The sequence below is a fragment of the Microtus oregoni genome, unplaced genomic scaffold (assembly GCF_018167655.1).
Source record: "Microtus oregoni isolate MIOR12 unplaced genomic scaffold, Mior012 000091F_ref0000469, whole genome shotgun sequence".
Classification (NCBI taxonomy): Eukaryota; Metazoa; Chordata; class Mammalia; order Rodentia; family Cricetidae; genus Microtus; species Microtus oregoni.
The window spans coordinates 3,268,098-3,282,762 of NW_024544600.1; the positions used below are offsets into that span (position 1 = coordinate 3,268,098).

Consider the following 14,665-nt stretch of genomic DNA (forward strand, 5'->3'; position numbering starts at 1 on the left):
CGGGCGGTGGTGGCGCACGCCTTTAATCCCAGCACTCGGGAGGCAGAGGCAGGCGGATCTCTGTGAGTTCGAGACCAGCCTGGTCTACAAGAGCTAGTTCCAGGACAGGCTCCAAAACCACAGAGAAACCCTGTCTCGAAAAACCAAAAAAAAAAAAAAAAAAAAAAAAAAGGAATAACTAGAGGAGGGAGGCATGGGAAGAGCAGAGCTACAGTTTAGGATGCCACTAAAGGATCACTGGGGACAGTGCCAAAGAGATTGCCCACTTTCCTGCGGCCAGAGGCAGTAAAGAGCCTGGACAATAGCCCATCCTCCCCTGGCCTCTTCCCAGAGTCCAGCAGGTGGCACCCTCCAACTGCTGTGGTGGCCTGAGCATAAAGGACACTGACCACGACAGCCCTAACTGGATCTCAGCACCCATGTACAAATTAGTCCAGAGCCCGTGGTTGGGGCCTTGGACTCAGGAGCACACTCCTTTGGGTTAAGAGTTGGGGCACAAGGAGCTGTACGACAGGTTACCTCAGAGCTCAAAGCAAGGCAGGGTGCAGGAGCTCAGTTCACAGCCTGCCCTGGTGAGGCCCAGGGCCCCAGGGAGGCTGGGGGTGGGAAGCAGGGTCTGCCCCCGCACTGCACGCTAATCTCAGCTTCCATCTCTGTAGGGGAGTGCTGGTTTCTCTCACAGAGGCACTGTGGGCTGGGCTCCAAGGTACAGAGGCGCAGTGAGTGGAGTAGGTGGGGAGATGCTGAGAGCAGGCACCGTGTCTGTGGCCTTTCTCTGAGTTATCACTGCTGACTGCCCAGGGGCCCTGCAGCCACCAGCCAGGGAAGTGTCTGCAAGTTGTCCCCACTGATGGAACTGAAGAGAAAGCGATAATGGGCCAACTGTGGAACGAGAGGCCTGGGTCTACACCCTAACCCTCCCACCCTCCATTAGGCAGCTTATCTGACTCCAAAACAAACACAGAAGCTTTGGGAGGCAGAGGGAGGAGGCCACGCTGACACGTTCTTGCCACTGGACTATGACCCTTGGCTCCTGGTGCCTCCTCTGGAGGATGGCAGCTGATATAAGATGTGTGTGTGTGTGTGTGTGTGTGCGCGCGCGCTGCATGGCCTCGGCAATGAGAAGCAGGCGAAAGCTCAGCCCCAGAACTGGGCTGCTATTCCCTTGATACCTTGATACCAGCCAGGCCCCACTGCCACCAGACAGTTCCTATATAATCTTTATTTCTGGAAGTTAAAGTAGTTACAGCAATATACAAAACAAACAAACAAACAACAACAACAACAAAACAACCCACAATAATATAAATTTTTACACTAGAAAGTATACATTGGAATTTGAATGCAGTGGCCAGGATAGAATACAAACCACTGTACAGAGAGGCGAAGCAATCTGCAGGCATGGTCAGGCTAGGCTGGGACAGGCAGGGACAAAGGAGGGAAAGTGGGCAGTTCTGAGGACTCCGCAGAGCAAGTTTCTGCTGTCCTTGGAGCTGTCACCCAGGCAACTTCTCAGAGCTGGGGCCTTGACAACACCTGCCCCAGAGAAGACCAAGCCCTTGCTCCCTGGGTCCCCAAGATCTAAAGTCGTCAGTAGGCCCAAGCCTTGCCTTCCTAAATACCCTTTCAGTTTCTGAGTTCAGCTTACTGTGTACTAAAGAAGGCTGCTGGGGAAAGGAGGGCAGTGACTGGCTCAAAGCGGAAGGCCAGGGGTAGACAGGGCGAGCAGTTTGTCTTAGAGACAATGTCCTCACCCCCTTAATTCAGACACTGGCTAATTTGAGTAAAACAAACATAATTCCAGACACTGGTCAGCTGAGCATAGTGTCTCTGAGTTGCTAAATTTAGCCATGCCCCTGTGTCAGAGGAGGTTTGCTGAGTGACTGAGGCAAGCAGGTGACAGAAGGCCACGTTAGGTGCAGGCACCCTGTTCCACCTCAGACATCGTCAGTCTCAGGGGAGGCCAAGGGTACGCCCCTCATAGGAGGGGCAGACCTGGAGCTTTATGGGTCAGCTTTGCCCTGTGGTTACAGGTACCCTGGGAACCAAGCAAATCGAATAAGGGCCGTAATCCCTGAGCGTCGCTGAGGACCTGTAGTCTAAGTCAGATTCAACCCTGTAGCTCAGCCTCTCTGGTCACAAGGTCCTGAAACCAGGATTCCCAGTGCAAGAAGGACAGGGGCCTTTGGACACGGGGAGGGGACACACCACGAGCAAGGCCAAGTGGGAAAGGAAGCCAGGTTGATCCTAGGCCCAGTAAGGCACCCACAGGACAGGCTGACCCTGAAACAGGGTGCGGAGTCTTGGGGGAGGACGGGCGACAGAGGTTTTCAGTGCCCTTGGCCTACCTCATCAACAGGAGAGCAAACTCCTGGGTAGATAAAACCCAGTTGATGAAGAGTCTGGGATATCTAGGTTCGTTCTAACCTTCGTGTTCAAACCAGAGGCCAAGCCACAGCCTCAGATGCTTTTGCAGATTTCATCTGAGACCATTTCAGGGTTTCTATGCTTAAAGCACCAAAGAGGCTGTGAATCTCTGATACAGAAAGGCTCTGCCGTTTCAGGGTGGTTTGCCTGGTAATTCTTCTTCTCGTTATTTTTTTAATTTAAAAAGAAACTGATGGGCTTAGTCCTGTCTTCTATTTGGACATCCGCAAGGTTAAAAGTGTGGTGCCAGGAGTCCTCAGCTGCAGGCAGCCCAGGGTACCAGCTCGCAGAAACGGGCACAAAGATGCCATGGGCACCAGGAGGCACTTGTCTAACAACAATGACAACGGAGCTGAGCTGCTAAGAAAGGAGGGCGGGGCACCGAACACAAGGCATTTCCCTTCTCCCTGCAGCCTCCCGCTCTCACATCCCCCTTGGCAGACTCGAGAGCCCAGTCCTCTTCACATAAACGCGTGTCACCCACTCTCACTCGGTTCTCTATTTTTAAAAAAGTGCCCAGATTGTTCAAAGATAGCAGAAGTAGGAGATTTAAAAAAAAAAAATCTGGAACCACAAAGTTAGGAGTTTCAGATGATCTGGGGTTTGACTGCGTAAGGGTGGAACGCGGGGCAGGCGCCTCAGTCATCTCTGCAGCTTCCATCTGCAGCTCCTCACATGGGGGAGGAGTCCATTTCAAAGGTGAGTGACTCTGCAGGGACAGAGAGACAAGGCCAGTTCAGCCACCTGACTGCAGCCGGCTTCTCACAAGCCTCCATCCCTCTGCCAGGGGGCTCAGGCACTGGCATTAGCTGGTCTCCTATCCCTTCAGGCCTGGGCAAGGTCAGAAAAGCCAGACTTCCCTGCTCCTTACAGGGCCTTGCCCTGCAGAACAGTTCAGTCACCTCTTCGGCCCCGGCTCTCTAACACAAAGGTCTGGGCTGCGTTGCTGGCGCGGCCTTCGCCGCACATAGCCACTGAGTACCTGAAACTAGTCCAAATCAAGGTGTCAAAGCCACCACATTTCAAAGGCTCAGTAGAAGGAGAGGGAAGAGGGAGGAATAGTTTAATGACGTCTCTTCAGACGCTAACAAGATAGTATGTTGCTTATAAAAGGCATTAATGTCACTTGCCATTTTTCACTGTTTTGACTGTGGCTACTGGGAAATGACATGAATGTGTCATTCATTTCCATAGAAGAGCGTGGTTCTAAAGCCGCCTCCAACCGGTGCGGATGGCCGGCTCTCGTTCTGTACTGGCAGGCATCAGACAAAGGGACCTGACTCCAAACACTCACCAAACTGCCCTCCTGCCGAGGGCTCAGCACTTTCACCGTTATTTCCAAACTGCATCAATGAATCTAAAGTGCGGGGGGACATCGGCAGGTCAATGGTATTGCTGCAGGTCGTTCTGTAGGAAGGGGGGGCGGCAGGAGGGGGAAGGGCCGGGTTGACAAGACACAATGGAGGGGGGAAAAAAAAAGAACAAAACACACACACACAAGCCATCAAACTCTGGTCTCCAACAGAAAAAAATAAAACTCAAGCTTTTAAACACACAAGGTCACTCTGAGCACTAACAGCCCAGGAACGTCCAGCCCTTCTTTGGAGCTCTCACCCCACATCCTCCCTATTCCTGGGGACAACTGAGGACACTAGAAATAAATGCAAAACTGGGAAGGAAAGCCACTTACGGGGTCACACAGATGAACTTGGTCTTCAGGTAAGGGGCAGCACCTGCAGAGAGGAAACCCAGGTTTTAACTGATTGCAAACCTGCTTTGAGACTATGCGAGAGGAAGCCACCTGGCTCTCTGGTCCAGACGGCTTGAGCCAACCTTACACAGATTCTGCCCAGGTGCCTGTCCACCCCTTAGGACAGTCCTCCCTCGTCACGTGCTACTTAACATCCAAGGTGCTCGCAATTTGAGGTTTTATGTTTTCTGCAGCTGCAGACCTTCTGGGCATAGCTGCCCCACTCGTACCTACACCTACCCTGCTGCCAACTTTTGTGCTTCCTTCCCCACTCTGCTCGAGAGCTTAGCTACCTTTGTGTGGTGCTAGGCTTCTTCTGTGACCCGGCCATACTTGGGAATTGACTTCCCCATTTGGTGACCAGCCCAGACACCAACAGGACAAAGACGGCTAATGCTAGAGGTTCCAAAGCCACTTCCAAGCTAGAAGATACAACCTCGCCACTGGGAAGACGGGACACCCAGGGCCAGGCACATGTGCAACAGCCAGGAGACCTGGCCAAGGCGCTTTCTGTCTCATGTGTGGGAGGGGCGGGGAAGGCCGGGCTGGCTTCCATCTCTGCCGTGTATGTTGGAGATGTGGGAACTGAGCTGTGAGAGGACGTTAGAAAGCCCTGGGGACTTTTGGCACGAAATCTTGGGATTTCAGTTGGACAAAGCATGCAGAAGGCCTGGAGCAGTATGGGTAGGCTGAGAAAAGCAGAGACAATAACACTGGGGACAATAGCAGCACAGGACACGTGACAACCACCTGATGGAAACCATAGAAAAATGGCCATAGATGAAAATCCAGGTTCGTTTTTGGCTAAGAAACAGGTTAACTCGGCACGAAGCCATAGGAATTACTGATGCAACGGTGATATCTACAAATCCAACTGTTCTTGTTCAGAAGAGTTGTCTAGGGCAAGAACTCTTCCTCTAGAGAGACCGAGGGTAAGATGAGATAGTTAAGTAAGACAGCTCAGTGCTAGAGTTGTCTGTCGCCAAAGCTGATGAACTGAGTTCAATCCCAGGACCTACATGATTAGAAGGACAGAGCTGACTTCCTCAAGGTCCTCTGACCTCCAACAAGACCTCCACACACAGTAAATCAGAGAGACAGACAGAGAGAGAGAGAGAGAGAGAGAGAGAGAGAGAGAGAATTTCATTCTCCAATGATCAAGAAACACACTTTGGGTCCAAGGTGGACATGTGGAACGGAAGAACTAAGAGGGCAGAAAGAAATGGCCCATTCCTGTCTGGATCTGGATAAGCTACCGCTCGCTCAGAATCTCTCCAGAACACAGTTGGTGGGCTTCTGGCAGACAAGGAAGACCTGGGAAGAGGCCGAGTGACGTCTACACCACAACACTCTTACAGTAGAAGCAGAGGAAGATGACATCATTTGAACCCCCCACCCTTCCTCAGGCTCTCGAGCCCTCAGTGCACCCTCCTTGTGTTCACAGGCAAACCCATCAGGGAATGGATTCCTTTCTCATGCCCAGGGCCTTGCCCCTGAGGACTGGCTCTGGGCAGCTCCAGCAGGGATGGAGATGGCAGCCTCAGACCAAGGCCTGGATGGTGAAAGCAAATGAGTCAGAAGGACCAGCACTTGGACTTCAAAGCCCTCTGCGAAAAGAACAAAGAGGAGTGTGAGAGGGGCTGATACACAGATCTCCCAACCGAAGGCAAGGTGGAGGCAGAGATAAGGGACAGACAGGAAGTGAGAGCTAAACTCCTCCACAGAATGAAGAGAACTCAACACCAGAACAAAGGGACAGGAAAATAACTGTCAACGAGCCCAACTCCTCCAGTCTGAGAACTGGACAGTCCTCGGAGAAGGAGGAGGTGGAGCATTTGTGCACAGATGCTATGTGGCCAGGGCAAGAAGGTCGGCTCACACATCTCACTACGGAGCTCAGCATGGTGCAACGATTAAGAACAGTCACAGAAAACACAGACAGACACACCAGCTTCCTCACCAGCAGGCAGAAGAAGACAGAGGCAATGCAGCAAGTACTAAATGGCTTCAGAGCAGACCACTCTGACTCTTCATGCTGGGGACAGCCCCAGAACTACAGATTTAACTCAACACGGTTTCCATTTTTCTGTCTAGCGTACACAGTCTCACGCAGTTCCACAGGGTAAAATTGTACATTCTAAGTGCCAACTCCACATCCTCTCCAGTCACCATCTTCTGCAACCTCGACACTCCCCGCTCTGCTAACAACCGCTGTCCCAGAAAGCCTTTCTTCAGACTGCCTGGCACTGCTAACACATGAAAAGCAAAGTGTACTGGACTCAAATCTGCTGCAAGGCTTCTGGAATCCACTGTGTAACAAGCATCAGAGAACTGTCCTCGTTTTCTCTTCCTAGTGTTTTGAGGTTGTGTGTGCGTGTGCATGTGTGTGTCTATTTTCATCTTCAGACTGACAAGATCCCTGTGAGACCTGATTCTGTTCTCCTCTTGACTCCCATCAGTCACCCTGCAATAAACAGCTCTTTCCCATAAGCAGGATTCACCAGCCCCCTCCCCCCACTAAGTTTCCCTAAGAATGAGGTCAGAACCATGGAAAATCAACAACTACCTGGGTCAGCTTCAGGATGCTCCTGGCTCTCCGGTCGACAGTACTTTCCAAACGCCTCCTCCTTAGGAATGTCAGGGTAGAGGTAGACCAGCGGAGATACCAGGATGTTGGTAGCGTCCATGATCTTATAGCCCATGATTATTTCAGCAAATGACATGTTGTTCAGCTGCTGCTTGGTGTATGGCTCTACAGACTGGATCTGGGTCTTGCCTGTCGTGGGCACAGGAAGGAACGATTACCCCAGTCTAGTGCTGGAGACCTTGAATGCCCTACCCGGCGGCTCACAATTGTGGCAATGACCAGGCTGGCTTTTAGAGAGGCTGTCAAGCTGAATCGCAGGCAGAGCACTTGCTGACATATTAACATGCTAAGTAGGAAAGGGAATGTGGAAATAAGATTCAAATCACACTTTTCTACACAAATATTAGCCAGCCCTGGAGCGAACAAAACAAACTGGCAGGCCACATCTTTGGAGGCACAGGCCCTCTCTGCCCTCCAGGGGGCAGCAGTACACAGAACAAGAAGCAGCCAGGTGCTGGCAGTGGCCACCAGGTGGAGCAAGCGAGACAGGAGGGGCAGGTGAAAAGTCTCACTCACCACTGATGTCCTTTTCCACCCAAGTGAAAGTGACCCCTCCTTCTTTGCTGCTCTCGCTGAATCTCAGCAGGAAGGTGCCCGGGGGCTTCGTGCTCAGAATGGCCCGCTCCCGCTCCTTGCTGATGAAACCCATGATGTACCTGGAGCCAAGGAAAACCCACGCTGTTTGTGCGCAGAAGGCTGTCCCTGTCACGGGCTTGCTGGGAACAGGTGACCTGGTCACACAGTATAGCCAAGTTTCAGCCTTACCCTTCATTCCAAAGGGCCAAGATATACTTTTTCACAAGGTCAATGATATTGTCTAGCCACACCCAGAAGGAGAAGCCCTTGCCAGCCATGTTTTCCTGGAGAAAAGAATCATGGGAAAGTCAAGTCCACCACCATCTATTCCAGCCCTATCAGCCTGAACCTCAGTACTCTGCCAATACCCTCACACTCCTCTATCCTGGGGCAGCTCCTACTAGCTCTAGAGAGAGGGGCCCAGGCTTTCAGTATCCATGCCCCCCCCCCAACAATCCCCTTATAAACGAGCATTCCAGACCTGCCTCCCAGGAGACAATCACTTACTTTGCAAAACTTAGCCCATGTGATCTGACACCCTGAGTAGTTTACACCAGGTCCTGGAGGAGAGAAACCAACAGAAGAACGTCAGCCCCGATTGAAGATTTTATTTCTCAAACAGAATCTGCAAACGTTTGTCCCATCTATTTGATCTCGCAGGGTGACATGGCTGTATGTGTGCGCACGCACGTGTGTATGGTCACGTGCTCAAACAGGCCCGCACACATCCAACCCCAGCATCTGACCCTGGATTACCCCGGCACTGATGCTCTATTGGGCAAGGGTTCTTCCTTGCCGTGTGTGGATCTGAGGACCAGCGTCACACACTAACAAGCTGACCGTGTGTGGATCTGAGGACCAGTGTCACACACTAACAAGCTGACAGCTGTGGTTAGGAGGTCACACACATCTGGTGTCACCACCGGTCAAAGCTACTTTTAATCCAGATTTTTTTGAAAAGAAAGAAACATTTTATACTACCACCCATGACTTAAATGGGCAGCGGACACCACGCTCTTACCATCTTCTACAGCACACTGAAACATCTCCTCAGGTTAGTCAGAGCAGTGCCTTGGAAGGCAATCAAGAAAAAAGAAACCCTCCCCGCCCCCACCATGTATCCTAAAAATGAACATTAGGATATACCTGGCGCAGTAGGCCCTAGGTAGCCACTGGGAAACCCTGCCTGAGTGACCAACCGCCCAGACCAGAATGTCATTAGAAGCTGTCAGACTCCCACCTAAGAGCTTCTCGGCCAGCGTGGTGAGCTGCTCGATGCTCAGCCCTCGCTTTGTGGTGGAGGAGAACTGCCAGCTGAGCACCTCGGCTACTTGGTCCCAGGTTCCAATTGGTGGCTTGGTGAAGAAGTTCACGTTCTATTGAGAAGATGAGAGAGTGATGCGGATGATCACACCAGGGGCTGAGGCAGCACAAGAGAGTCCAGGACTTCAGAGAGGGCGTCAGGGACTCACCTTGGGGTTGTTGGTCAGCATGTTATACCACAGGATCGACGCCCAAGCATTTGGCATCTGGCAGATGTTGGAGATCACCACGACTGGCAAGGAGTGGGTCTGCAGAGTGTGGGGGACAGACAGGGAATGATGTGGCTGACAAGTGGGCCTCACAGCTCCAAAACACCTCTTCAGCTGCACCTCCACGGGTTAAAACTAAAAATCATGTCACACCAGATGCCGACTCTAAGCAGGAGTGTGACTGAAGCAGCTCAACACCAAGAGGGGAAGTATGACCAGCCTGCGCACCAGGACTCATTGATGTCTGAATAGAATCAGTGACTTAGAAAATCTAACTGGTTCAAAGCTAGGCCCCCAGCCCTGACTTTCCAGAAACCTGGAAGGCAACCTCCAAAATCCAAAGTATATGTATCTTTCCGTCTTTCCATGAAACGAGGTGTCAGAAATCAAACATGAGGATTCCTGTTTTCCAAGTGTAACTTAGTAAGATCTAGAGGGCTGAAAAACAAAACCTAAATGCCATGATTTTCTGCACACTGAGATGGTGGCTACAAAGACTCACTTGGCCACTTTGTCAAATCAAGTCTAAGCAATCACTAAAGACAGGTTTCCTAACCAAGTGCTCAGGACTTTCTTCCCAAGGGGTGGCTCTCAAGGACTTTTCAGAGACAGACGGTGAAAACCAAACACAGGCTTAGCAAACAGTCCATGCCACCAGGCATTTTGTCCTGCCCCCCTGCGTGTCCACGGGCTGGCTCTGTGCAGAACTCACCTCTAGGTCAATCTTGAGGCCTTGGTGATACACCTCAGTCTCGAAGGTGATCAGGTGCAGCTCCTCAGTCACAATCAAGGAGGCCTACAACAGCGAGGTCACGTCTTCAGAGAACGACACTGAGTTCCCAAAAGCAACAACGGAGGAAAGCAATGTGCCACGGCCTCACTACGCTAAGAAGGTGGCCGTGGACAGTGGCAGGGGCACAGTTCTGTACCTTCTCCCTTCAGGAGAAGACCCTTGAGGACAGGAGCCTCAAACCTGATCTTTTATTATGTATTCCATAATAAATAATATTTTATACTATATAGATTCAAGGACAAAGAAGAAAGCAATGGACATCCAAGGATACACCACCCCGCTAATTTACTTATTTAGGAGCCAGCAAGATGGCTCCGTGGGTAAGGGCATTTGCCTGATAACCTGAGTCTAATCCCTGAGACCCACAGTGGAAGGAAAAAACAGCCCTGCAAGTGACTCTTTGACCTCCACATACACCATGGCACATGGGTGTCCATAGACAAATAGGAAGGAAAAGGGAGGGAGGGAGGGAGGGAGGGAGGAAAGGGAAGAAGGAAAACTTATTTGAGTCTCTTCCTTTTCTCTCCCCCTCCTCTCTTCCATCCACACTAGGGGGCAAACTCGGGGTCTCATGCATGCTGAGTGCACCCCACCATGAGCAAGAGCCTAGCATTACCCAAGGAAAGCCATGACCACTGACGTTCCCCAGGTGATTTTCCCTCCTCTGCAGTGCTGCTCTGTCTGCGGCTCTACTGTTTCCTGACTCCTCCTAACCATGCTCATGGGTGTTTTTCCAGGCATGTGCATTCGACATGGGGTAGCTGTGAACCCCACACATGTGCGGTCCTACTGTCAGGATGTTTCGGCTGCTGGCCCCCCACCCCCAGTGTGAGGTGGGTCTGTGGTCACATGTAGTTCCCACACTTGTTACAGCTGCAGAGTACCGCACTGTGACTACTTCACACTCGTGCCTCCCTAGCGCGCTGACAGATCTGGGCTATGTTTGGGGAGTAACCGGTGACTGCGATCATGTACTTGCCCTCGTTACTGTTATATCTGGGACTGGGTCTGCTGGTCTACAGGGCATGCTCATTTTTATAATGCCAAATTGCTTTCCAACGTGACAACCTTTGCTTCCACGAGAGGTCAGGCAGCAAGGCCACCTGTTTGTACAGGGATTAGCAATGAACTCTTAGGAATGAAATTCCAGTTCTTTCAAGTGAGTGCTGAAGGACGGATAATCTCAAACTCATGACCACCTGCCTCAGCTGCTGAGTGCTGGGTGTGTGTGTAGGTGTGTGTGTGTGTGTGTGTGTGTGTGTGTGTGTGTGTGATTTCTTAAGTTTAACTCTGACTTGCTTTCTGTCTCATCAAGGCACAGAAAATGGAGCCAGCTGGCAGGTGGTAGCAAGGGACTTTGGGAAGCCCCAGGCAAGGTGGAAACTTTTCTACCAAATGGGTGTGGGTAACAGCTCGACAAGGGACTTCCCACTGCTGAAAGGGGTGGGGGCAACCCCCCAACTCTCAGGGAAGTGCTCCTCTTGAGAACTCCCCAGCACCTGCAACTTCTGAGCAGTCACACTGGCCCAGGGCAACTTCTCTAAGCCGGCAGCTGAAGCAGCAGGTTAGAGTCTGGGCTAGAGAAAGAGCACACTCTCCTTTCCTCACGGAAAACACAGCCAGATAGTTCTTAGCCTGAACAAAACTTACATCACAATTGGCACGGCCCCCATTCCCACATCTCTGCTCCCTCAGGGTCTGAAAGAAAGGGGAAAAAGCCAAGTGTCATGTGTGATTGTCACAAGCTCTGCCACTTGCCCTCTGTGCAGGGGAGCCGGCCCGCACCCCCATGACCTACCAAGTGCTTGAATTCCGCAGACAGGCTGCCATTGTTGGACTCTTCCATGTTCATCACTTTGGTGTTTGTGCCCAGAATGTTAAATTTCCGAGATCTGAATCATGGGAGGAAAATCAACACATGAGTGGCTGCCGAGCAGCCAGAGGATAAAGCTGGATGGACAGAACAAAGGGGGCGGGACTCACCCTCTGAGAGCAGCAACGTCCCCAGAGTCCCTGTCAAGAACACAGATGAAAGTTAACAAAATGGAAGTCATCGATCCTGTTTCTCTCCAGAACCTACTTTGATAGGAAATGCCTTTAGCTGTCCAGTTTTGTTTTAGGGGTGAAATGAAACTGTATTTAAGCAGTAGCCGCAGTCGGGTGTCTATCCCATAGTTCCTTTCCCTTTCCCTAACAAAACTCCATTCTGCTCAGCTTGGGATGGTAGAGCCCGTCCCTACCTCCGGGGGAGCCCTGACATGGGGATACATTAAGGATGGGACGGAGGATTCTGGGTTCCTGAAGACACCTGTGAGTCACTGAGCTCATTGTCAGGTGCTTACCCCAACTGCATTTCCAGTTACACAGGTAACTGCAAATTTCCTCATTACTTAAGCCATGCTGGGTTTTCCATAAAGGTCTGTTGTCACCTATCCCACGACACGGCTGCGAGCGCTATCCCCAGGTAACCACTGCTACCTCTGTCCCTGACTATTCTATCTTTTTATATTAGGATATTTCTGTCTCTATCTCCTTTTAGAGTGCTATTTTAAAAGTTTTCAGTCAGGTATGATGGTGCATGCCTTTAATCCCAGCACTTGGGAGGCAGGTGGGGATCTCTGTGAGTGTAAGCTCAGCCTGGTCAACTGTGCTAGTTCTGGAACAGCCAGAGCTTCAAAGAGAAACACTGTCTTGAAAAACAAAAAAATCAAGCAAATAAATAAATAAATAAAATTGCTTCTCCACTGCTATATATTTACCAACAAATAGAATGTTCTAGAGGATTTGTAGAGGAAAACTGATCAGCTCTAGAACATTTCTTCCTTTCTAGGTTATTACATTCTTAAATCAATTACCAGCTCTCCCTCAAGTCTGAATTATATCTCATTTTTTATATATCCTTTTTTGTATTAATTTTATTTATAATTCATAATCAATAAATTGCACGGCCTATAATGTACAACCTTATGGGGCTGGCTTAGAAGTGCTATTCACACCTATGAAACCATCAGCACAATCTAGGACAAATCCACCATCCCAAAGTGTTCCTAAGCTCATTTGTAATGCACCCAGACCCACACTTCACCCCACCCTGTGCCCAGAAAAACCATCATTGTGCTTCCTGTCACTACAGATTCATTTGTGTTTTTAGAAATATATACAAGCGGGCCGGGCGGTGGTGGCGCACGCCTTTAATCCCAGCACTCGGGAGGCAGAGGCAGGTGGATCTCTGTGAGTTCGAGACCAGCCTGGTCTACAGAGCTAGTTCCAGGACAGGCTCCAAAGCCACAGAGAAACCCTGTCTCGAAAAATAAAAAAAAAAAAGAAATATATACAAGCAAACATAACCATGCACTCTTTTGCGGGGAGGAGACCTGGTTTCCTCCATTCAACATAACGACTTTGAAGGTGTACTCATATTTTACAGATCAATAGTTCCTTTCATGGGGCTGGAGAGATGACCCAAAGGTTAAGAGCGCTGGCTGTTCTTCCAGAGAACACAGGGTCAACTCCCAGCATCCACATGGCAGCTCACAACTGTCTGTGCTACTCCAGCTCCAGGGAATCCAATACCCTCACTGAGACACACGTGCAGGCAAAACACTAGTGCACATAAAATAAAAAAGAAAGAAAGAAAAACAGTTCCTTTTGTTTTGGTGACAAACAGTATAGCACTGTATGAGAGTGCAAACTGTTTGTTCATTCCTATTAGTGGACACGCATGTGCATTTTTCTTGTGTTAACACCTATGAGTGAAATGGCTGTGTCACAGGGTAGGTTCGTGGTTTACTTTGTAGGACATTGTCAGAATTGCTTTTGAAGTGGTGATGTCACTTTTCTGTGCCACTGTGACAGTATGCACCCGTGTTCTATGGGGGCTTCTGCTAATCTGTAAATACAGCAAATATGCCTGGAGCTTATTTTAATGGCCCATAAGAGAAGAACCCTCACTTTTCACCCCAGCCTCTACGAAGCTATCCCACTGCCCCTCATTGAGCACCCTGCCCTCTCTGCCTCGGGAGACCCATTTTAACATGTGCTGATCTCGTATGTTAGCCTCGAGTCTGTCTCTAGACTTCAGGTCTCGTTACGACGACCAAGTGGCATCCTTGTCCCTGTGACACATCTAACAACTGGACCTCTGCAATGCATCTTAATACCAGGCAAAGCGGCTTCCTGTATCCAGGCCTCCTATTACTTTTATTTATATAAAAACTCTTTGGAAATAAGTGGCGAGCATCAGATACTAGGGGAAAGGTGAGCAGCTGTTCAGGACAAAGCTTCAGGTTTACAAAGCGGCTGCGTTCCAGAGACCTGCTACTGTCCAGAGCAGCTGAACTGTACCCTAGGGATGAATACGGGGATGGGGAGATGGCTCGGTGGTAAAGTGCTTATTGCACGGCACGAGAGCCCTAGTTTGGATCCCCAGCATTACATAAAATCTGGGTGCAGCAGTGAGTGTCTATAGCCCCAGTGATGCGGGCTGCAAAGATAGGTTTGCTGACCAGCCAGCTTAGCCAGTGAGTAAGCTCCAGGTTCAGTGAAAGACCCTGCTTCAAAAAAATAAGGTGAACGGTGATAAAGACAGTTCAGTTCCCGTCGACTTCTGTTCTATACACAAACACACGCATGCACACCTAAATTATCTTGCTATCTTTGCTTACTTTTTTCAACTATGATATAACTTGGCAAGTATTATTTATTTATTTAGATCTTTTTCTTCTTTCCCTTTGGTTTTTCAAAACTTTTTTTTTTTCCTTTTGGCTCTTCTGTGTAGCCCTGCCTGGCCTTAAACTCAGAGATCCATCTGCCTCTGTCTCCTGAGTGCCACCTGCCAACACTGCCTGGCTACATCTTTATTTTTCAGGATGGGGGTTGCATCCAGGGCTTTGTCCACGCTAGGTAAGTGCTCCACACTAAGCTATATACGCACCTAAGTC

General features: G+C 50.1%; 1 protein-coding gene across 4 annotated transcripts in view; it reads right to left on the reverse strand.

The window, feature by feature from the left end:
• Positions 1 to 1,202: 1,202 nt before the first annotated feature.
• The window catches only part of Stat3 (signal transducer and activator of transcription 3), a 55,274-nt gene continuing 41,811 nt past the window's right edge, over positions 1,203 to 14,665 (reverse strand). Inside the window, exons 12-24 of one of the 4 annotated variants that reach the window (XM_041643815.1) lie at positions 11,709 to 11,738; positions 11,524 to 11,617; positions 11,376 to 11,423; positions 9,645 to 9,728; positions 8,873 to 8,971; positions 8,641 to 8,776; positions 7,908 to 7,960; positions 7,590 to 7,684; positions 7,341 to 7,480; positions 6,744 to 6,953; positions 4,118 to 4,160; positions 3,722 to 3,784; positions 1,203 to 3,136 (exon numbers count right to left, since the gene is read on the reverse strand). In XM_041643815.1, coding sequence (XP_041499749.1) covers positions 3,760 to 3,784; positions 4,118 to 4,160; positions 6,744 to 6,953; positions 7,341 to 7,480; positions 7,590 to 7,684; positions 7,908 to 7,960; positions 8,641 to 8,776; positions 8,873 to 8,971; positions 9,645 to 9,728; positions 11,376 to 11,423; positions 11,524 to 11,617; positions 11,709 to 11,738 — 1,057 coding nt within the window. In that variant the 3' untranslated portion in view covers positions 1,203 to 3,136; positions 3,722 to 3,759. Of the gene's footprint in view, positions 3,137 to 3,721; positions 3,835 to 4,117; positions 4,161 to 6,740; positions 6,954 to 7,340; positions 7,481 to 7,589; positions 7,685 to 7,907; positions 7,961 to 8,640; positions 8,777 to 8,872; positions 8,972 to 9,644; positions 9,729 to 11,375; positions 11,424 to 11,523; positions 11,618 to 11,708; positions 11,739 to 14,665 lie in introns of all 4 variants that reach the window. The other 3 variants (XM_041643812.1, XM_041643813.1, XM_041643811.1) reach the window with 3 other exon arrangements.